The sequence below is a fragment of the Coenobita brevimanus genome, chromosome 1, assembly GCF_032717465.1.
Source record: "Coenobita brevimanus isolate Jiangsu-jjx chromosome 1, ASM3271746v2, whole genome shotgun sequence".
In the NCBI taxonomy this organism is placed as follows: Eukaryota; Metazoa; Arthropoda; class Malacostraca; order Decapoda; family Coenobitidae; genus Coenobita; species Coenobita brevimanus.
Window position 1 is genome coordinate 1,164,952 of NC_136954.1, and position 22,500 is coordinate 1,187,451.

The following is a 22,500-nucleotide window of genomic DNA, read 5'->3' on the forward strand; positions in this document are numbered from 1 at the left end:
AAGTTTGAGAATGTGCTATCCAATAGACCCTGTGATATTTCAACTCTCCAACCATGTAACCACTCTGAGGCAGACACAAGGATATTCCTTCTTCTGGCACATGCTGCAGCACAGGGTCACAGGACAGCTTATGTTCGTACCATTGACAGTGATGTGGTGGTTCTTGCTGTATGCTTTTTCACCACACTTGCACTTTCACAGATGTGGGTGGGCTTTGGTAGTGGAAAAAAATTCCGTGACATTCCCATCCATTATATCTGCTCTCACCTTGGACCCTCCAAGTCTCTGGCACTGCCACTCTTCCATGCCCTCACAGGATGTGACACGACATCACAGTTCATTGGATGTGGCAAAAAGACTGCCTGGGCATCTTGGCAAAGCACCCCAGGACTTACTGAAACACTGGTGACCCTCACCCATGACCCAAACTCTTAACCCTTGAGTCTTTGCACATGCAGAAGCTGGAACGACTTGCGGTAATCATGTACAGTAAGGGATGTGGTTTGGCCAATGTCAACGAAGCCAGGCACCGTCTTTTTACAAGTGGTACAAAAACGCTGGAGAACATACCACCCACTCAAGCAGCGCTGTTTGAGCACATAAAGAGGGCACTGCTTCAGGCAAGCTTTTATTGGAATCAAGCAACCTCAGTTTGCCAGGAAATCCCCGACTTCAGTGATTGGGGCTGGCAGAAAGATGACAATGGTATCTGGTTACCATACTGGACATCACTCGCAGATGCTAGTAAGGCATGTTCCATTCTCCTGCACTGTGGCTGTGAGAGATCTTGCACAGGAAACTGCAAATGCTGTAGGGCTGGAGTCCGCTGCACAGGGTTGTGCAAGTGTGAAGGTGGATGTGTGAACAATGACGATACCTAGATTAGAATCAATTAGATCTTGCAGTAGTGATGTTTTCTTATAGTTCCTATGTGATTGGTGCTCAGCACCCTTGTAACACACTTGCGCGGTAGCATTCTCGCAAGTGCCCACATTTATGTTGTTCACATCAAAAGCCAAAGGCCTCCAAAATTGAAATCAGTCTGTTCTGGTCAACATCTGGCCCAAATTTAGTGCTTAGAGACAAATCTGCCATATAGGGCCTGGAGTATTTCGGGAGTTGAACATTAAATGATTTAAATAAAACTTTGTGTTTACTTGGCTTAGTTTTGATCTCATTTCACGTTTTATATGCCATTGGGGGGTTATAATGACCAAGAATGTCAAAACAGAGGTCAAATTTGGAATCCTTGAGGTCAAAAATCTATAAAAAGTGAGCTCATTCATGATTCTACGACTTTTGGTTACGAAGTTGTGATACAATCATGTATCGGCTGGCAGCCATTTTGGATTTGGCCAACATGGCGGCCCGAGTGAGCGCTGGGCTTGGCGCCCTCCAAAAATGAAATAAGTATGTTCTGGTCTATATCTGAGCCAGATTTGGTGCTTGTAGACAAATCTGCAGAAAACCCTCCTCATAACTCCCTAAGGGCCTGGACTACTCTCTCTCTCTCTCTCTCTCTCTCTCTCTCGTGTCGCAACTATTCTAGCCAGTGTTCTTCTGACCTCTCTGTTTGGATTCCTTCTCTATTACAGTAAGCTCGCAGCACCCGTCTAACTCCATGCTGTCACCCCTTTTCATTCAACTCTCTAAGGTCAGAGTCAGCCTGTACTCAGTGTGTCATATTTGGAGGTGGTCAGTTTTTTATCTGTCTTAATTAGTCTATTATTTTAACTGCCTATGATTCCCATTTTTGTTATGCAGCGTATTCACACATCTTGATTTGAGGGATTCTTGAATTTACCTTTTCCCGGGTTCCCTTTTCTAAAGATGTTTACCTAACCAAGTGACCCATTGAAGTTTATCATTTTGCGTTTACAAACTATCGTGGCCGTACGAGAGAGAGAGAGAGAGAGAGAGAGAGAGAGAGAGAGAGAGAGAGAGAGACAGAGACAGAGACAGAGACAGACAGACAGACAGACAGAGTCAATTTCTAATCTCGTCCTTGTTTCGTTAGTCCAGAGCTTACAGTATATGTTCCTTAATTCAAGACCTAAATACCAAGACCTGTATTCTCTTCACATAAAGCAGCTCCCCTAACACGTTTTCTTTATCGATTTACGTCTAAGTCTCTTACTTTAATGCACCTTTTAATTTTAAACATGCCAACTCTGTCGATATTAAAAAGATATGAAAGGCATGCGGGAGAACATTGATGTAAAGTAAGAATGGTGTATATTCCCTAAGGAAGAGATGGTATAAATCCTCCAAAGCCGATGAGACTGAGAACCCAAGAGCACTGCTTGTCCACCCTCAGAGTTCGTCAGGAGCGTGAGGGAGGTGCGTGGTGCCCCAGGACGGCCGTGTCAGCCCATTCCAGGGAGTATTTGGAGGTGGACCTGGCCGCCCCTCACGTGGTGACGGCAGCAGGCACGCAGGGCAGGTTCGGCAACGGCAAGGGCCTGGAGTATACAGAGGCATACATGTTGGAATACTGGCGGCCAGGGCTGCCAGGCTTCATCCACTACACCACAGCTACGGGCAACCAGGTCAGTGTCCCCCCCCCCCTCTCACACACGTTATATCTACCTTTTTCTGTTGCATTAACGCTGAGCCTTTTAGCTTCTGGTAAGCCTCATGTATCTCTCTTTTCTTCCTAAACTTTCGGTCATAGATATAATAAACCAAAAATTATAATGAAAAAAAAAAAGTTTCATCAGAAGAAAATAAAGATGTAAAAATTAAATAATGACAAGTAACTTCCCTGTAATATAGGTAAAAAATGGTGGCACTAACAACGTCTTATATATAATCGCATAATCATAGTTTTTCTTTCATAATCTCAAATTATTTTGACTCTCTTTAAACTTGGTTCTGGTTGGGAAGACTCAATAAGTCTTATTTTTTGATGGGATACTTTGTATTTCCACAGAAATTATCCTGTAGTAATGATAGGAACACAACAGTAGCAGTTGTAATTTGACCATTCACTTGAAGTTTCGTAAATGCACCTTTAAAAAGTAGGGCTATAAATAGGCCGCCGTGGAGCCATCAGGTTCTTTTTTGTGGATTTGTCGGGGTCCGTTGATCCTAGACTGAAAACTAATTTGTTGCTGAAAGACGTGGAATCCCTCATTTTCTTCAAGGTGGCCACGGCAAAAGCTACTTCAAGCCACTCCAGTTTAAGATAACTTCATTAATGTTTAACCACATAGGGGCGACCCTTTCAAATTTGGGATCAAAATTGTCATTTCAGAGGTTATTTGGTTCTTTTCATGTATTTCCATGATTACTGGGCATTATAAAAATGTTGTTTCTGAAAGGCAGAAATACGGATGCTACGTATGCACCAGGTAACTACTTCCAAAGTTTTCCAGTCACGCAAAGCTGGTTGTCAAACGTTCCCAACACACGTTTTAGATTAAGCGCATTATTCTAATGCAATTTAACCGCAATTTTCTAGTGGCGTACCCAGATAGTCAGACTGCTTTACTGAAACTGGGTATTATTTGCAGTAATTAGGTTGGGTTACATTAGGATAGTTTGGTTTGGCTAGGTTTGAACTAAGACTGAGTTTTGGCCTGGCAGGTACTGGGTGCTATCAAGGTTAGGTTTAGTGGCAGTTGTAGGTTGGTCAGTTCTGGGGGGAAAGCCTTCCACCCTCCCCCCCCCCTTAGGTAGTTTGCTTAGGTTGGGTCAGGTTAAGGTAGGAGAGGATGGGTTAGGTCGCTTAGGATAGGTTACATTATTTATGGTTCCTACAGAGTGGAGGTTATTCATCATTTCCAATCTACGTACAATTCAGTATGTTTGATGGTCTGGCGCATCCAGTCTGAGCGACTGTCATTAAAAAAGCTGCCGCGGGAGAAATCGTGGCTAACTTTAATACCCTCATATAAGCATATTTTATGTGTCCCATCCTTTTTTCCATTTAAAATTAACAAGCAACTATCCGTATTGCATACTCTGCTAAAGTCACTTTCATTAAGATCGTTAGATTGTAAGAAACGCGAAATAGGAGTGTTCTTGCGGTAAAATTTTACGTTCACCTCTTGATCCTTCGATCATTGCCACCTTCTGTCTTTCTCATCCTCTTTAACCTTCCACATGGTTCTTGACATTCATCATTTCATTATTAGAGAACCCTCCCAGGGGCCGACCTAGAAGACCCAGTGTTACTGACTTACTCACTTGCTCAGTGAGGGACCAGTTTAAAATAAGCCCTTTGCAACTTCCAGTGGAGCCTTCGGGACAATTACAGATGCCCTCCTAGGACCCCTTCCCCAGATGACTCCAAGAAGCTTTAGTCATATTCAGGAAGAGTCTTATGCTGAGAAGTTTTATCAAGACTTGAAGATTTTTTTATGACTATGACTCACTTTAGATTCATTACTTGGATTTAGGGCATATATTCATACGGATGCTTTTATTAATATGGCAATTAATATCCACAGACATTCCTCAATTGATATTTTAAATGAAAACCTTAAGATTCTCTATGAATATAAAGCGTTGTGAAGTGATTGTCAGGGTCTTTTTGGGGGGGAAGGGGGACTCTTTTGACCCTTTGGTGGCCAAGAGCCCTGATGGACCGGCAGTAAGCAGCTTGGCTCGTACAGTTTCTTCTTGTTTTGTTCACCTGCACACTGTTCCTTTTAATATTTCATTTTCCTTGCAACCGTTTTTACTCAGTCCTGATTACTTAACACTTTTTTTTTTTTTTCAATATTTTTCAGCTCATTCCCAAAACCAGTAAAATCGATTAAGCTTAGCCTGAATTAAATACGAAAAAATTGCATTCATTCCTATTTTGAGATTATACCCTGCTCTTGCTGCACGAGGATGTCTTTCCTAAGATATTTAACGTTTTCTTTTACCATAACACTCGAGCTGAATGGTTCATATTGCTCTGCCGATTCGAACTTTTCTTCATCTGATGAGAGCGACATGTAGTTTGTCGAGTTAGTGATGTCACAACATAAAACTGTCTAAAAAGGAGAAGCAAAGGAACATCAAATGAAGGTTGGATACATATTGGAGAACATGACCACGAGAAAGATTAAAGCAAAACTGATGAAAGCTGACTGATCTATCTATCTATCTATCTATAGCCCGACGCCCTAATCCCGCAAAGGGTGGCCGCAGACAAAACGCCTCCAAGTCACTCTGTCACCCACCATTTGACTCCCCTCCCCCCAACTCACCCCCCCCTCCCTCATATACCTCTCAACTCCATCCCTCCACCTCATCCTCGGTCTACCCCTCCCTCTCCCTCCCTCCACCTCACCCACATACACCCTCTTAGTCAGTCTTTCACTCTCCATCCTCTCCACATGTCCAAACCACCTCAGTGTATTTCTCCTAATCTTTTCAACCACATCCACATCTACCCCACAACGTTCCTTCACTTCTTCATTCGTCAACCTGTCCCTCCATGTCACTCCACATGCTCCTCTCAAGTAACTCATTTCCACTGCTCTCACTCTTGACTTGTTCCCCTCTTGCAAGGTCCACGCCTCGCTTCCATACGTCAGGGTAGGGATCACAATACCATCATGCAGAGACTTCTTAACTTCCATACTCACTTCCCTATTTCTCATCACTGCTTTCAGCATGCCTACAACCTTCCTTCCCTGCTGTACCCTTTCACGCACTTCATCCCCCAAAGTTCCATCCTTACTCATCACACTACCCAAGTACTTGAATGCACTCACATTCTCCATATCCTCACCATCCAACCTCACTGCACACTCTGTGACTTCATTCCTCTCAAACACCATAACTTTACTTTTGTTTACATTAACTTTCAGCTTCCTCCTCCTACACACTGTCCCAAATTCATTCACCAAACCTTGCAACTCCCATTCATCTTCACTCAACAATACTGTATCATCAGCAAACAGCAACACCGGAAGCTTCCAAATCTCACCCTCATTCGTTAGGGCCACCCCCACATCCACTGCCCTACCTTGTACCTCCTTTACGACCCCATCCATATATATATTAAACAGCCATGGAGACATTACACACCCCTGTTTCAGTCCCACATTGAGATCAAAGAACTCACTCGGCTCACCATCCACTCGCACCGTAGCCCTAGCTCCCTCGTACATACTCTTCACAGCACTCAACAATTTCCCCTCCACTCCATATATTCTTAATACCTTCCACATACCTTTCCTATCTATTCTGTCATAAGCTTTCTCCAAGTCCATGAAGGCAGCGTACACTTTCCTTCCCTTCTCTAGATACTTCTCCACTAAACATCTTAGAACAAATATCTGATCTACACACCCTTTTCCCTTCCTAAATCCCCCTTGTTCTTCTCCAACTAGCTCCTCTGTCATATGCCTAACCCTATCAATGAGTATTCTACCATATATTTTACCAGTCACACTAAGAAGGCAAATACCCCTATGGTTACCACATACTTCTCTCTCCCCTTTTCCTTTGTACAGAGGAACAATTATACCTGATTTCCAGTCCTCTGGAACCCTTCCCTCTTCCCAAGCCAATCTACACAACTTCCATATCCACTCCACAACAATCTCACCCCCATACCTAAGCATTTCACCACATACTCCATCAATTCCTGGGGCCTTTCCCAGCTTAATCTTCTTCATCGCTTCCACTACTTCCGACCTACTGATCTCTTCCTCCCTCCTCTCATCTCTTCTTCTCCCAGCCATTCCCCAACCACTTATACTCACACTGCTCTCACTCTCTACATTCAACAAATCCTCAACGTGCTCCTTCCATCTCCTCAATTTCTCTCTCTTCTCTACCAACAATCTATTATTCCTATCTTTCACTCCCCTACTATTTCCCCTTTCACACATCCTTACTTTCTTTACCTCCTTCCAAAACAATTTCTTACTCTCCCTCCATTTCACACTCAGATTCCTCCCAAACTCTTCATCCACTTTCTTCTTACTCTCCTTCACCAGTCTCTTAACCTCCCTTCTCCTGCTCACATATACCTCTCTCTTCTCTCTCTCATCTTCTCCCCTACCTCTACTCGCCAACCATTCACCATATGCCTTATTCTTTTGTTCCACAGCTCGTTTCACCTCATCATTCCACCATGACTGATCTGATAGTTACAAAACCAAAACAAAAAGGTATTCGGGAGCCGAATGCTAATCGGCCGCCAGAATATGCTGTTGACCAAGTTACAAGCGCGGTCCACCCGGGGGGTGGCGCCCTCCCCGGTGGAGGCCAAGGGTTGGGCCCTCCCACGGGGTGGGGCGGGGGAGCTGCGTCCCCCCGGGGAGGGAGCCAAGGAGCGCCTCCCCGCAGGGGGGCCGAGGGGCTGTTGTCAACACGGGGGAGGGCATGAGGGTGGCGCCCACCCGGGGAGGCCATGAGGCGACGTCACCCCTAGGGGAGGAAGAGGCGGGACCCCCTGGGGAGAGGGGCCAGGGGGCGGCTACCCCCGAAAGGGTTGGGCATGGCGTCCCCCAAGCGGGGCGGGGGACGATACCCCCCGGGGGGGTCAGGAGCCGGCGTCACCGCGAGGGGGCCGAGGGGCGGGGCCCCCAGGGGGGTGGGCCGATGGGGGAGGCCCACCCAAGGAGGGCTGAAGGCGGGACTCCCCGGTAAGGCTATGGGGCCGCACCCCCCCTGAGAGGTCGGGCCGGCGCCCCCGCAAGGGATCGCACAGGCATCCTCCATGGGGGCGTGGGGAGGTTCCGCCCCGTGGGGGGCCGTTGGGCGGGGCCCTCTTCGGAGGGATCGTCGAGCGGCTCTACCCCTGGGGGCCCATGGTACGGGGCCTCCCCAGGGGTGGCCGTGGGGTGGCGTCCCACCCCGTGGGGGCTGTAAGGCTGCACCCTCTCTGGAGGAAGGGGCCTTGTGCCTGTGCCTCTCTCGGGGGGTCCTGGGGTCAGCGCCCGAACCGAGGGGGCGGCTCCCCCCAGGGGGCAGGAGGAGCTGCAGCCCCGTTGGGGGGCTGTGGGGTGGCTCTACCCTCCGGGGGGACGTGGGCGGCGCCCCCCCGAATGGGCAGAGAGTGGGGGGGCGGTGGGGAGGCGCCCCACCCCCGGGGGAGGGCAAGAAGATTTTGGCCATATCTTGATACTCTGAAGGTTTCAATTTGGTAGCTCAAGCCATTCATGAGATATAATAGGAACACACACACACAATGACAGAGACACAGCAGCAGCCAAAAAGATAATCACTCCGCCTTGGTAAAGGTGGATGATAATGAAACACCAAGAACTTTGGCCCCAAGCTGTCGACACAAAGTGTCGCTCCATATGCTTCTGCCAAGCATGGACTCACCATACAACCTCCACGACAGAATTCATTTAGGGTTCAAATGAGACTAAAGATAAAATTAATCAACCCCATATGACCTTGACCTTTGACCCCTTAGTCTTGCCGACCTAATCAGTTCATTATCCCTTCATACTGTATCACTGACAAAGGTTTGGTTCAAGTTCATTGAGGAGTTCAGGAGATATTTTGCCAACACCCAAATGACCTTGACCTTTGATCCCTTGTTCTTGCTGACTTAATCAGTTCATCGTCCCTCCATACTGTATTGCTGACAAAAGTTTGGTCGAAATCCGTTGAAAGGTTCAGGAGAAATCGCGCTCACAAGGATAAACTATGTCGACCCAATATGACCTAGACCTTTTGCCCCCCGACCTAGCTGACCTAGTCAGTTCATCATCTCATTCTAAATCACTGACAAAAGTTTGGTGGAAATTCGTAAAGGGGTTTAGGAGATATCATGCCCACAATAGTGTTATGGATGCACGCCCACAAGGATCAAGACGACCTCTTATGACCTGGACCTTTGACCGCTTGAACTTTCTGACCAAATCACTCCATCGTCTTTTTATACTGTATGAGTGATAAAAGTTTGGTCGAAATCTGTTGAGAGGTTCAGGAGATATAGCACTCACAAGGATAAACTAAGCTGACCCATTATTGGACATTTTGACCTACTGTAGCTGACCTTACCAGTTCATCATCTCTTCATTCTACATCATTGATAAAAGTTTGGTGGGAATCCGTCACTGAGTTCGGGATTATCAATTATCACTTTGTTTGGACGTAGTTTCTGTTTCATTATTTAATCTAGTCTGTTTATGAAGTATTTTGTAGGTATATCAGTGGAGATGAAGAATACACATGCAGTCGTACATATAAGTTATGCTTAGAGAGAGAGAGGAAAAAAAAAACTACAAATACTGCCCCAGGACTATTACTTCATTTTCGGATGCTGGTGTCCAGATTGCTGGTTGCAGTGGGAAACAACTTACACCTCATTACTGTTTCCTTTTGTCAGGTTAACAAGTAATAGGTTTCAGTGAACTTTGAATAGGCTTGGTAGCAGTACGAGTGTAACAATATGATTTACTGGGAATTTATGCAAGTCTTAGGTCTTACTGTTCGCGTCACCATATGCATACATTCTAAGATACTCATAAAAGCATGTCATATTAATAATCCATGCATGGCCAGACGCGTACACTTACTGGAGGGAAGTTGTGTCCAATTCATAACATCGACAGACAACCGATCCTCGTTCCAGCTACCCTGAGTGAACAGCAATTCATGATGAAGCTGTTGCTCATACCACACAGTCTCTAGCAAAGTTTCTAATAGCTGCCAAGCAGTGGACGATAGAACTTCTCTTGGTCCGAATTCTCTCAAGCCAGGGTTAAGATCACCTGCAGATACTAAGAAAACTAATGTTCACGATTTACTTTTTAAAATGTATTTTGTTTGACGGCAAGCATATTATTTTGCAGGTTAGGGACACTGATAACTTTCAGAGTAATATTACGTTTCTTCCTCAGCTGTGCTTCACTTCCCAATATGTAATGTTGAACGGACTTTCTAGTGCTATTTCAATTTCAGACCAGCTGCAAGTTAGGCTTAGTACTGCTGTCTTACACGTCATTACAAGATTCTTAGTACCCTCTTAGCGATTCACTATGCACATTACACTTTTATGTTCCCTTTTGCATTGTTTGTATGCTTTTAATTATGACGTCGTTTGCGTCACTAAGCTTAAGAGACTGTAAAATAAATCGCTGAGGAAGGTGTTCCTTTGCCTCCAGTAGGGTCTCAAAGAGCAGGTATTGTACTTGAAACAAAAAAATAATGATCATTCTTCAACCACCACTGACCTCCGAAATTATCTTTCTTCCTCAGACGTTCCCTGGTAACATGAACACGTACCTGGAACAGAGGAACGAGCTGCAGCCACCTCTGATGGCCACCAAGGTCCGCTTCATTCCCGTCTCCTCTCACCCTCGCACCGTCTGCCTTAGAGTTGAACTCTATGGATGTCGACAAACAGGTAAGGCTTACACACACACACACACACACACACACACACACACACACACACACACACATGCACTTTTATATGTATACATATATACATATTTGTATTATATATATTTATGTGTATATAAGTATATATATATATATATATATATATATATATATATATATATATATATATATATATATATATATATATATATATATATATATATATATATATATATTCATCATCAGCCATTGCAAGTCCACTGCTGAACAAAGGCCTTCCCCAGCCTCCTCCACGATTCCTTGACTGAACCAATCTCGGCCAGGTTTTGTCTGCTAACTTCTCTGTCTCATCTCGACACCTGTTTTGGCCTTTTTTCTGCTACGCTTGCAATCTCTTGGTTCCAATCAGTCTGACTCTTGCTCCATCGGTTATCCCTAATTCTTGCCATATGACCTGCCTGCTTCCATTTCTGTTCTTTTATAATCTCAATAATTTCTTTGACTTTAGTTTGCTTTCTCATCCAAGTTGATCTCTTCCTGTCTCTCATATATATTCACAATAATGGCTTTTCCATTCCTCTCTGTGAACGGGTAAGTTTGTTTTCTACTGATTTTGTCAGTTTCCAGGTCTCACAGCCGTACGTCATAACTGGGATATACATTCGTTATACAGCTTTCGTTTCATACATACTGGCCAGCTAGTATTCATGATATCTCAGTGTTTACCGAAAGCTTTCCATCCAACTGTTATGCGTCCTTTTATACCGCTATCATGGTTTTAGTATTAGCCTTATGGAATTTTTCTCCTCAACTTCAAGAATTTCTTCATTTGTTTTGATGGCGCTCATTGATGCATTTATTAAACATAATTTAAGTTTTAGTTTACTCCGGTTCATCTTTAGCCCCACGTTGAGACTTTCTTTGTTTAGGTCATTAAACACTTCTTCCGGTGGCTTTTGCTGTTTCTGAGGTGATGACAGTGTCATCTGCAAATCTTAAATGGTTTAAGGATTCTCCATCAAGGTTTATTCCATTGTTCTCCCATTCTACCTTTATGAAAATGCTTTTAAGGCATGCTGCACACATTTTGATGAAATTGTATCTCCCTGACGCAAGCCTTTCTCAATCATAATATTTTCCGAGTCTTTATGTAAGCTAATTGTAGCAGCTCCTTCTTCGTATAATTATAATTTTCGAGAAGCTTTACAATGGTCATATTTGCTCGTTGTTCCCATAATGAATTTACAATTGCCCTGTGCTCCACTGAGTCGAAAGCCATTTCCTAATCGACAAAACCTAAGCACAGTGGTTTGTTATATTCTCATTTAGCTGATTCATTGTATAAGTAAATAAATAAATAAATGAATATATATATATATATATATATATATATATATATATATATATATTCTATACTATTTTAAAAATTTCTCAGTTTAAGGATCTTTTTGACTATTATTTATGGCCCTGTGAATCGTCATTTTTGGTCTGAGAAGGACACCTGTAACTCTTCTGGTGGTTCTGAAGTGGCTCCAGAGGACTAATTTTAAACTGGCCCCTCATTAGGTCAAGCAGTTAGTATATAAATCAGTGGCATTGGTTCTTCGAGGCATGCCCCTGGGCTAGATCATAAAAAATAGTTTCAAGTTACAACAGGTGAAAAATGTATGTATCAATTGTTCCGGAACGAAGTCTCTCCCACCGTAGTTACCACATCATCACGCTCACACATTCTGTACCATGTTGCTATGTTCCACTAGTAATCGTTACAAGGCTGATAGACTCTCCTTAATCCATGGCCAGTTCTCAGAAATAATTATATAGCCTATTTATGCAAATTAGCTTAATTTTGCTTGATGCTTAAGAGCAATTGAAGTTCAGTAATACATATTTGTGATTTGAAGTGTATGTTTGGTAATAAAATGATAGCTGACATTTTGGTATCGATCTAATTAAGACTGGCACTTGCCCGCAGAACTGTAACGCAACGAGACACATGAGTCAAGAGTAACAGTTTATAAGCTCCAGGTAATATGCGGCCTGTGGAGGTGTGCATATTTTACCTGGCTAGCAATTCTTTGCAGCACCGAACAGAGAGTAACCCGTGGCTATTAAGCAAATAGAAGGGGTCAGATACCAAAAAGGTCACTGAAATAGCTGACGCCATTCCTTCACAAAGGCACCTATATCTTATTCAGGTTAAGGGCATGAAAACTCAAAGTCGCCCAGATAGGTCAGCCGTTCAAGTATCGGAAATACCACGAGGACTGAACCCTTACAGATTCAGTTATTTATTAACGTAGAGCTGAAGGGCAACCTACATGTTGTGGCACTTTGCGTCCTGGGTAGAGCAGCTGCGACGTCCACCCAGGAGTCACCCCTCTCCCTTCCCCCTTTTTTTTTTTCCCTTACACCTTGCCGTGGAAAGGGACCGGGTTTGACCCTCATGAGGTATTTTCTACCACAAGCAAGCGCTTGATCCCTAAAGGTGTATGTATTGTACTATACTTGTAGGAGTGTCGCACTGAAGCACCTGCTTATCTTTGGTCGACTGGTTTGCTCGGTCAGACAGAAGGGGGTTAAGCAACAACAGCTAGTAACGAGATGCATCACCACTTACTGTGTTCTTTGCCCGAAAGTGCTGGCACAGAGTATTTACAGTCAGGAAATATGAAAAGACATTTGCAAACTAAGCATTCTTCTCATAATAATAAACCAGTAGGGGCTCGTGCGTTTCGGCATTGGAGGCTTTTTATTAAGACCGTACATAGTGTAATCAGACTTGTGTAATGAGCAAGTTCTGGTTGCACAAAGCAAAATTAACTTGAGCGTAACCGCAGACCGCCAAATATCCTCTATTACAGGCTTCTGGTACTACTACCATTACTACCACAGCCCTCTACCGCAATTACCACAGCCTTCTACCACCATTATCACAGACCTCTACCACCATTACCACGGCCCTCTACCTCCAGTGATACAGTCTTCTATCACCTCTACAGCTACTACAGCCTTCCACCACCATTACCACAGCCCTTACCACAACAACCATAGCCCATACCACCACTACCACAGCCCGTACTTTCACTACCACAGTCGTATGCCACCGCTACCACAGCCCTCTACCACTACAACCATAGCCCTGCCTTTGTCTCCAGTGCAGAGCAGCGATGCAAGACTTTCTCTCGGCCGCTGCATGTCCTTTAAGACTCGCGTCCCTCCTCCACCTCAACATTATATTGTCCTCTGGGTGTAAATGGGAAAGTAAGACCTTCCATCTCAAGCCTCCTCCTCCCTCTAATACACATGTGCCCTTACTTCACACATTCTCAGGTGACCTACTTCACGTCTTTATCTTTTGTTCTGTGGATATCTTTGTAAGCATCTCTTATTTTTTAATTACCTAAGTATCTCCCTTCACTTATGTACCATATTTGTAAATTTATCTGATTTTAATGCACACTCATAATTACTTTAAGTGGTCTAAACTATAACTGCGTGATAGTGTGTAATAACCCTACATCTTGCTTTAAGTAAAGCACTTTAAGTATTCACTCCAAGTGACCCACTTTCTTCAAGGTCGCTTGGAGTAACAGTCTTGAATTAATCTTGCTTATGCCAGTGAGAAAATTGGCTCCTTCTCTCCCCATCCCTTGGACACACTCACACATACCTACAGTATTTTCGTTCGTTTCTTGCTAGTCTAGAATACAACGCAGACTGATAGTGCAGAATTTGTGTTGGCATATAGTCAGATCATGTTGGCTGTGAAATATGACGCAGAGGCACCAAGCTCGTTGTACGGTATTAAAAAAAAGAAAAAAACTAGTGATGAAAAGGACCCCATGAGATCCCCGCATAAATGGGCCGAGGTAGGATGAGCGCCAGGTGGGCTGTTCTCACCGTGCCGCAGGGTCGTCCACCACCTGTGTGTTCCCAGCCAGTGTCATGCGTGCGGGGTGAGAGTGGATTAGGTTAGTTTTGTTTTTTTGTATAATACTTTGTTCTATCGATTTATGTTAGGCTAGACCAATCAGTTAGGATCAGGTTAGGTTGGTTTAGGTTAGGAGAGTTTCGTAGGGTTAGGTTAGTTTGCCTGGCATAAGCTGTTCAATGCTGGATTAGGGTAGGAGAGTCTGGTAGGGTTTGGTTCATTTGCTTTGATTATTTCATGTAACATTAGGTGCTGGGATGGCTTGATCAGTAGCTCACTCGTCTTGTGTTGCGTGAGTCCCAAGTCTGGGATTCGAGAGCAGCGTGGCGGCCCTTTGCATATGTACATAACCTGCCGCTTATACACATGTCACATGCAGGCTTTAACACACACAAAAATTATCTATTACAACACTGACTTTTAACATCCATTACTGGTTTGCAGATACCCTTTCCCCATTTGTACCTCACCGCAAACATTACTTCTGGCCATCACTCTCCCTCTGACAGAAAGGTCCGGTCATGAAGTGGGTCTAATACGGACTAGAGAGACATTTTAGGTTAGTTTATGTTAGCTTGTTAGAGTTAGCTTATATTACTTTACTTTCTTGGGGGTTAGGTATGTTTTGGATTATGTTAGGCAAAGTTAATCTCACAGGGTTATATTTTGTTAGGATAGGCCATTTGAATGCATTTAGGGATCAAGCAAGTGAAAAGGAAGAGGAAATATAATTCTGAGTAAAGAGAGAGTGTGAGGCCAAGGCAATTACTGGCTGGTTGAGCAAAGCAAAGCTGCATTGTAGACGTGCTGAAAATCTTTTAAGACTTTACTATTTTCAGATTTCAGGAATAAAGGAACATAGAGTAAACGTAAAAGTGAGTGTTTAATGAAAGGTACATGGAGTGAACCATAGAAGGGTTGCAAGGACCAAAAAATAAAGAAGACAACAAAGGGAACGCCGGACAAAACGCAACAGCCAGAAAAGTGAGCTAAAGAAGATAAACTATGCTTGAGGAAAAGAGGGAGAAAGAGACGTAGGTAATTGTTAAGCTTAGTTGTGCAGTCTTATTCTTATATAATAATAATACACAAACTGTCTAGCAGGATCATAAAACTCAAATACTCCCCAGCCTTTCTTTGTCAAGGTTACGGCCGAAGGAAGCAAAGATTAGGAACAAAAAATATGTTACGTTCAGGATTACATCAGTTTGTGTTAGGTTCGACTTGCGTGATGTCAGTAAATATGATTGCACAATGTAGCACAATAATTACTGAAACATAAGGCATGAACTTAGATCTGGAGGGGAGGAATGAAGTCCAACCGGGAAATGTTGCAGCTTAACCTTTTCACTACGATGGAATATTATCATGTAGTTTTGATTGCCTCCAAAAGATTATGTTCAGCACAGGACAGACTTTTTGAACTGGAGGGGATAGATACAGCCTTCATAACTCATTCAGTTCTAGGATACTCTCCCAAACTGAAGCTAATCGTGCGAAAACAGTAAGAACTAGAGAGGCACTCACAGAGCGCATACCTCCGCCAATGCCGGATCCGGATCCGGATCCGCCCTCAAATTTAAAGAATTCTTTATTGGCGTATGGCCCACCCTTCCACAAAATTTCATTGGAACTCATTGAGAACTTTGAGAGAAACTGTGCGGCAGGATCCGGACCCGGATCTGTATCTGCCCCCAATTTCAAGGACTTCTTTATTGGCCAATGGCCCACCTTTCCACAAAATTTAATTGAAATTAATTGAGAACTTTTGGAGATAATGCACGGTAGGATCCGGATCCGGATCCGGATCTGCCCCAGAATTTTAAGAATTCTTTCTGGGCACATGGCCCACAAAGTTTCACTGAAATTCATCGAGAACTTTTAGGAGATATGGTGTGAACAAACAAGCAAAAAATCCCTAGGCCCAACCAAAATCTAATCGATTGTTCATTGGGCCATACCCTATCCCTTCAAAAATTCAGTAATCTAGCTAACAGTCAGACGGATGGACAAACAGAGAAGCCAACCAACGCAGGCAAAAACATATACCTCCTGCCGGAGACAAGCAAAACTACTATGACGTCTCGTGCTGACGGCTGCTGTTACATGAATGCAACAAAATCATCATCTACCATGTTAAATAATGTACCTTTTATATATACAGTACAATCTTTGTTGCTCCATCAATGGCGTTGAGACCCGGTGCTAAGTCCCGACAGTTAAGGTGAGATGTGAGTAAAAAAAAAATAAAAAGCCAGCCATCCGATTTAAACTCTTACTGGTGCAATCCCGTTAGACCGCCATAACTTACTTAACGAGTAGGACATACAGCCGTCTCTGGCTACATCACCCTAGCGATCATCTTCCTACTCACCTATTATTCTCCATACACCTACTTTCCTCCCATTGACCACTTTTCTTCCATGGACCCATTTCCACCTTGGACCTATTTCTCCCATGGACCTACTTTCCTCCACTGGCCCATTTTCCTCAGATCGATTTTTCTCATGAACCAGTTTCCCCTCATGAACCATTTTCTTCTTTGAACGCATTTTCTACTATGGACCCATTCTTCAGTCATGGACCTAATTTTCCCATGAATGACCTGTGTTCCCTGTGGACCTTTATTTTTAATAGACTTATTTTCTTCATGGGAATATATTTTCTGTTTATGAACAAAATATCTTCATCATAGGGACCCATCAAATCCTCGCATGGATATTATTTTCTGACATACCAATTTCCTAAACAGAATTATTATTATCAATATTATTATTATTATTATTATTATTATTATTATTATTATTATGCCAATCTGTGTTTCGATGTTGACCAGTTTCACACAGCGAAGTTCCCTCATAGACCTATTCTCATCCATGGTCCTGTATAAACCATCGATCTATTTACTCCATGGATCTCTTTCCCCCACCCACTCACCCATCCTTCCACTCACCCAGTGTAATATGCCCGTCTTTTGGCTTGTCCCCTGCGACGCCACACATCCACCCTCTCAACCAAAATGTCTAGTCACCAGCAAACCCCACCCAGCTACCCACCCACCCACTAGGCACATCTACATACGCACGAAACCCCCCCTCCAACCTATCCCTACATATCCCCCTCCCAACTGACCCTCTCACCCCACCTCCGTGTCCAACCCACCCTACCATCTCATCCCACCCTGCCTACCCACCCACCTACCACACCCTACCTGCCCACCCCATTCACTCACCCTAGCCACTTCACCCACCACACCCACCCACTCCAGCCACTTCACTTGCTACACCCACCCACCCTACTCTCTCCACCCACCCACTCCACTCACCGCATTGTCTACCAACCCTGTCCATCCATCAACCAACCCACCTGACCACCCACCCTACCCACCCACTAACCAATCCACTATACCCATCCACCGACCTATCCACCCAACTGCCAAGCTTGAACCACCACGAAATGATTTGCGTACACACACACACACACACACACACACACACACACACACACACACACACACACACACACAGAAAGAGAGAGAGAGAGAGAGAGAGAGAGAGAGAGAGAGAGAGAGAGAGAGAGAGAGAGAGAGAGAGAGAGGGAGAGAGAAATGGGCGGGGGAAACTGGATCGTAAATTTGGTTGCTGAACCTTGTAATCTTTGGGAATGTTCGTCTTTTCCTTATTGAACCAGTTTGTTATTGTCCCCTACCTACAAAACGCTGCCGGACATCCCAACACATATTCCTTCTGAAATTCACTTCCTTATCATGTAGTTCCTCTATCCCTCTAATTCCTTTCGACTTGGCTGGGAAGCTTCGCAACTTTTTAAAGTCTGACTCCCGCTGATCTAGGTTAGTACACTCAGTTGCAGTGACGGCCTTGTATTTTGGCTTAATCCCCAAAATATACCATATTCACTTTAATTTGACCAAAAATCGCCATCTTTCCTCCTAGAGTGCCAAGTCGTAACAAGAGAATAACACTAGATTATGGCTCTAGTCACATAGAAATGCCGTGGAAAGGATGTAGAGCCGTAGTATTATCTTATTCTGAGTGAACTATGTGAAATAAGCTGCAGAAGGACTAAAATCTGTACCAGGTTAAATTGAACGAACTATAGTAGTGTCTGGCCCAGAAGAGAAGCCTGCACGGAGTGGCACTGTGCATCCTGGGTGGGGCAGCTGCGACGTTCACCTGACAGCAAACCATCACATATTTCCCGTACTTTGCCGCAGGAAGGACATTGGTCTGACGTTGGTGAGACACTGTTTACCAAAAAGCAGACCCCGGATCCCAGCAAAGAGTATTCATAGTACTGTACCTGTAGGACAACCCCTATGGAAGCAATGACTTACGGGTTTATTATATTATTCTTTGTAATTTTAGCGGCATTTACTCAGGTTAGGAGGGGTGTATCGAACACAAGTAGCATTCTTTGACCCTTCACTGCCCGAGATCTTCCTAAAGCTGAATATAGCCGTGAGGGGATGACCGCCTAAAATTAAAATGACATCATAGCACTGAAGTGATGAACGGAGTAGACAGCTCATGATGTATACCTAGTGACTGCACAGAACATTAAGACAATCAATTTGTGTTGTTAAAATCTTCACTCAGAAAACGGCGTGCAGTGAAAGTTTAGATCCAAGTCCCCAGCTGCACTCCCGGGTGAACAGAGACATAAAGTAAACAAATTTTGCCCAAGAGTCTAGTCGTCCAGGGAGTCGATGTTCTTCTTCTTCTTCTTCTTCTTCATCATCAAAATTATTATTAATATTATCATCATCATCATCACCATCATCATGATCATCATCAGTTAACATCATCATCATGAACATCATCATTATCATCATCACCATCATCAGCATCGTCATCATCATCATCAATCATCATCATCATCATCATCATTATCATCATCTACTTCTTGCTCTTGTTCTTGTTCTTGTTCTTCTCCTCCTCCTCCTCCTCCTCCTCGTTCTTCTTCTTCTTCTTCTTCTCCTCCTGCTCCTGCTCCTGCTCCTCCTGCTCCTCCTCCTCCTCCTCCTCCTCCTCTTTCTGGCTAGACACCTGCTCCTTCAGTTACCATTACCTTGTCAGTTGTGGTCGAATTCTAAGTGGTGTTGAAGATTTCGTAACACCATTCCCTTCGCAAATTATTCTGTAGATCACACCTGAACATGGTTTTGTATGTTATATAATGTGAATGATGTCGACACGAAAACCTTTACAATAACATACAAGAGAATGGTCAGATGTAATAAGGAAATAACTTCACTTGAGAGAGAGAGAGAGAGAGAGAGAGAGAGAGAGAGAGAGAGAGAGAGAGAGAATTTCCAATATCTCACGTCGCCAGAAGACGGAAGGAAATCATCCATTACCACATAAGAACACGGCCCATTGACTTAAGTGCCCTGCCAGATAACGTAGACAAGATGGTATGGGGATCTAACTTTTACTTTTTATTTGCAAGCTGGACATGCTAACCACTACACCACTGGGTTCCCACGTTACCTTTGATTTAGATTCGTACCGTCATCAGCTTAGGAGACTGTCTAGAATCTCATATTGCAATTTATTTTTCTGTAGTAGATCGTTCTGTTTATGTCTTCCTTATACCACCAAAGACTGCATCAATAGTGTTCAGTTACAACCTCGATGCGAAAATGAATCGGTAAGGAAGAGGTGCTAGGGAGCTTTATGTGGTGTTCCAGATGGTGTGGTGAGCTACAGTGTGGTGGACGGCGCAGAGGGAGACAAGGATGGTACGGCGCTGCGTGACGACACCTACGATGGAGTCAGGGAGGGGCCTGGTCCGCTGCGACAGGGCCTGGGTCAGCTCCACGACGGACAGCTGGGGGCGCCACTGCAACACCCTCTCCAGGACACGCATACAGGTTAGTTCTCGCCAGCCATGTATAGAATGTCCTGAGAGGTATGTGACAAACTTCTGGGTTATTGTTGGGTTAATGCCGAGAAAAAAAAAAAAAATTGGAAGAGAAACAAAAAAATATTATCAACATGGGTCCAGTTCTCATCCTTGACGAGGCTCATACATGGATGGCCTTCTAGAAGAAAAATATCCTCTTACGGCAGTGGTTCTCAACTCGTTTCAGGCCACGGACCACCAACTCAGTTAAAAGAACTATCGTGGACCATTTCATTTTTGAGTAATGATAAATAAAGCATAGACAACAAACATTTTGGTTTGAAAAATGTTTCTTAAATAGGAATAATACAATAAAATGAATGGACACTTATTTGTTTTGACAAAATTTGTCTTACTGCATTTTCAATCAATTAAAAAAATATATGCACCAATCTCCAGTTTAATACCATATATAGTGAACGTCCTGTGGACCACCCAAAAAGTCACCATGGACCACCAGTTGAGAACCACTGCCTTAAGGTCACCATCAATTATTGTCCAGTAACAGCTGAGAATCGGACCCATTTTAATATAGCTTTTTTCTTTTCTTTCTGTTGAACTATTAACAATGTATAACCTCCCGAAGTTTCGAACATTTCTCGCTAGACACCCAGTGCAGTTCCGGACAGCACTGCTTTTCCATATGTCGAACAACTATGAAATTATTGTACACTCTTCTGAAAACTTTCGTGGCTTCCGGATTTCACTTCACTCGGGTTCAGTGGTCATTGTTTACCCTTTTATTACAGTATTTATTGCGATGAAGTAAAATGATATATGTTTCCGGCTGTACGTTCGCTTCCCTCTGCTTAAACGATCAATCCACCGACCAATCAAGAGAGAGAGAGAGAGAGAGAGAGAGAGCAGGTATTACAAATATTCATGTCCCCAGAAGGTGGAAAGAAAACGGGCAGTGTGAGGACATGAACTGAAGAATTTTGCTTCATTTAACTCTCATGCTTGCGTTTTCTACAATGTTTTTTTACAGGTAACCCCAGACAATTTTATATATCTGAGTGTGAGCCAAAGACGTTTACGAATATCATCATTATATCTCTCATGGTCGGCAGGACACAAGTATTAAAGCTAAAGGCAGACGACTTTATTTGGCTGAGAGTGAAATAATTTTTTTTTTTTTTTTATAAATAACAGAACGGAGGAAGGAAAAACAAATGGGTAAAAAAAAAAAATAATCCATACACCAGATTACTGGTGTCCTCTGTTCATGAAATATCTGTAACAGTTAGACTTGAACAGTTGTGGGTTGAAATTTGGAGGAAAACAACTCTGGGGAAGCGAGTTCCAGAGAGATGCAGTTCGGGGAATGAAATAAAAATAAGTTACAAGTGAGCATTGCATGATCAGAGCCTGCAGTCTGTATGTTAATGTTAATGATTAGACGTAGATTTTGGGGTAAATTACAAGCACTTACTCCACCCTAAGCTTTCAGGATTCAGGCGTTCTTTTACTTATTCTCTCTCTCTCTCTCTCTCTCTCTCTCTCTCTCTCTCTCTCTCTCTCTCTCTCTCTCTCTCTCTCTCTCTCCTGTATAAAACTAAGAGTTGATCTGAAATTATTATTATGACGTAGGGCCAAAAAGCACAGATACAAAGGATAAAATAAGGACAGAAAGAAGAGTGCATTTTGGATGGAAGGATAGTAATGGTTCTCTGTCCATCTTGTTTTTGTATTTTTTTCTCCTCTTGTTTATGTTCTTCTTCCACCCCTTCATCTTAACAGTCATTTTACATTTTTCTGGTATAAAAGAAGATCAATGTGTGTGTGTGTGTGTGTGTGTGTGTGTGTGTGTGTGTGTGTGTGAGAGAGAGAGAGAGAGAGAGAGAGAGAGAGAGAGAGAGAGTTTATAACCTCTCCTTTTTATACGAAACTATCTACCAGATGTTCATTAAGTATGCCTTAAAGTGACTTTTAACTGTTTGATAATAGTTACCGCAATTGTTGATATTGTACGTAAAATGTTTAACTGGAATTGGACAACACAGATCCGTGGAGTTTTGTGTATTCTGATAGGATGGTCTACAGTAGGTGCTACGGATTGTTTTAGGCTGTAACTTGCGGACTGTAACTCGAATGGTCCCCTAAGTGTGAAGGGGAAGCATCACCAGTTGTTAATAAACGAATTTCGTTTTGGAGTTAAGATTGATGAACAAGGAAGGAGAAATAAAAACGAGGAATGAAGGACAAAATTGATATTTTTAAGACTCGATTTCACGACTCCTACGTATGTTATCGGGGCTGTGTGAGTAGCTTTGCACTGAATTCGCGAAGGTCGTTTTGTCCGTATGCTTAAAGCTGGGCTTCGCGAGCGTTTTGGCGAGCACTCT

At 43.4% G+C, this 22,500-nt stretch overlaps 1 protein-coding gene across 1 annotated transcript in view; it reads left to right on the top strand.

Annotated features, from left to right (window-relative positions):
* Positions 1-22,500, top strand: part of LOC145411634 (uncharacterized) — a 99,788-nt gene that overhangs the window by 12,487 nt on the left and 64,801 nt on the right. Inside the window, exons 4-6 of the mRNA XM_080281672.1 lie at positions 2,318-2,549; positions 10,171-10,318; positions 19,941-20,123. Of these exons, the coding sequence (XP_080137798.1) occupies positions 2,318-2,549; positions 10,171-10,318; positions 19,941-20,123 (563 nt within the window). The remainder of the gene's footprint in view (positions 1-2,317; positions 2,550-10,170; positions 10,319-19,940; positions 20,124-22,500) is intronic.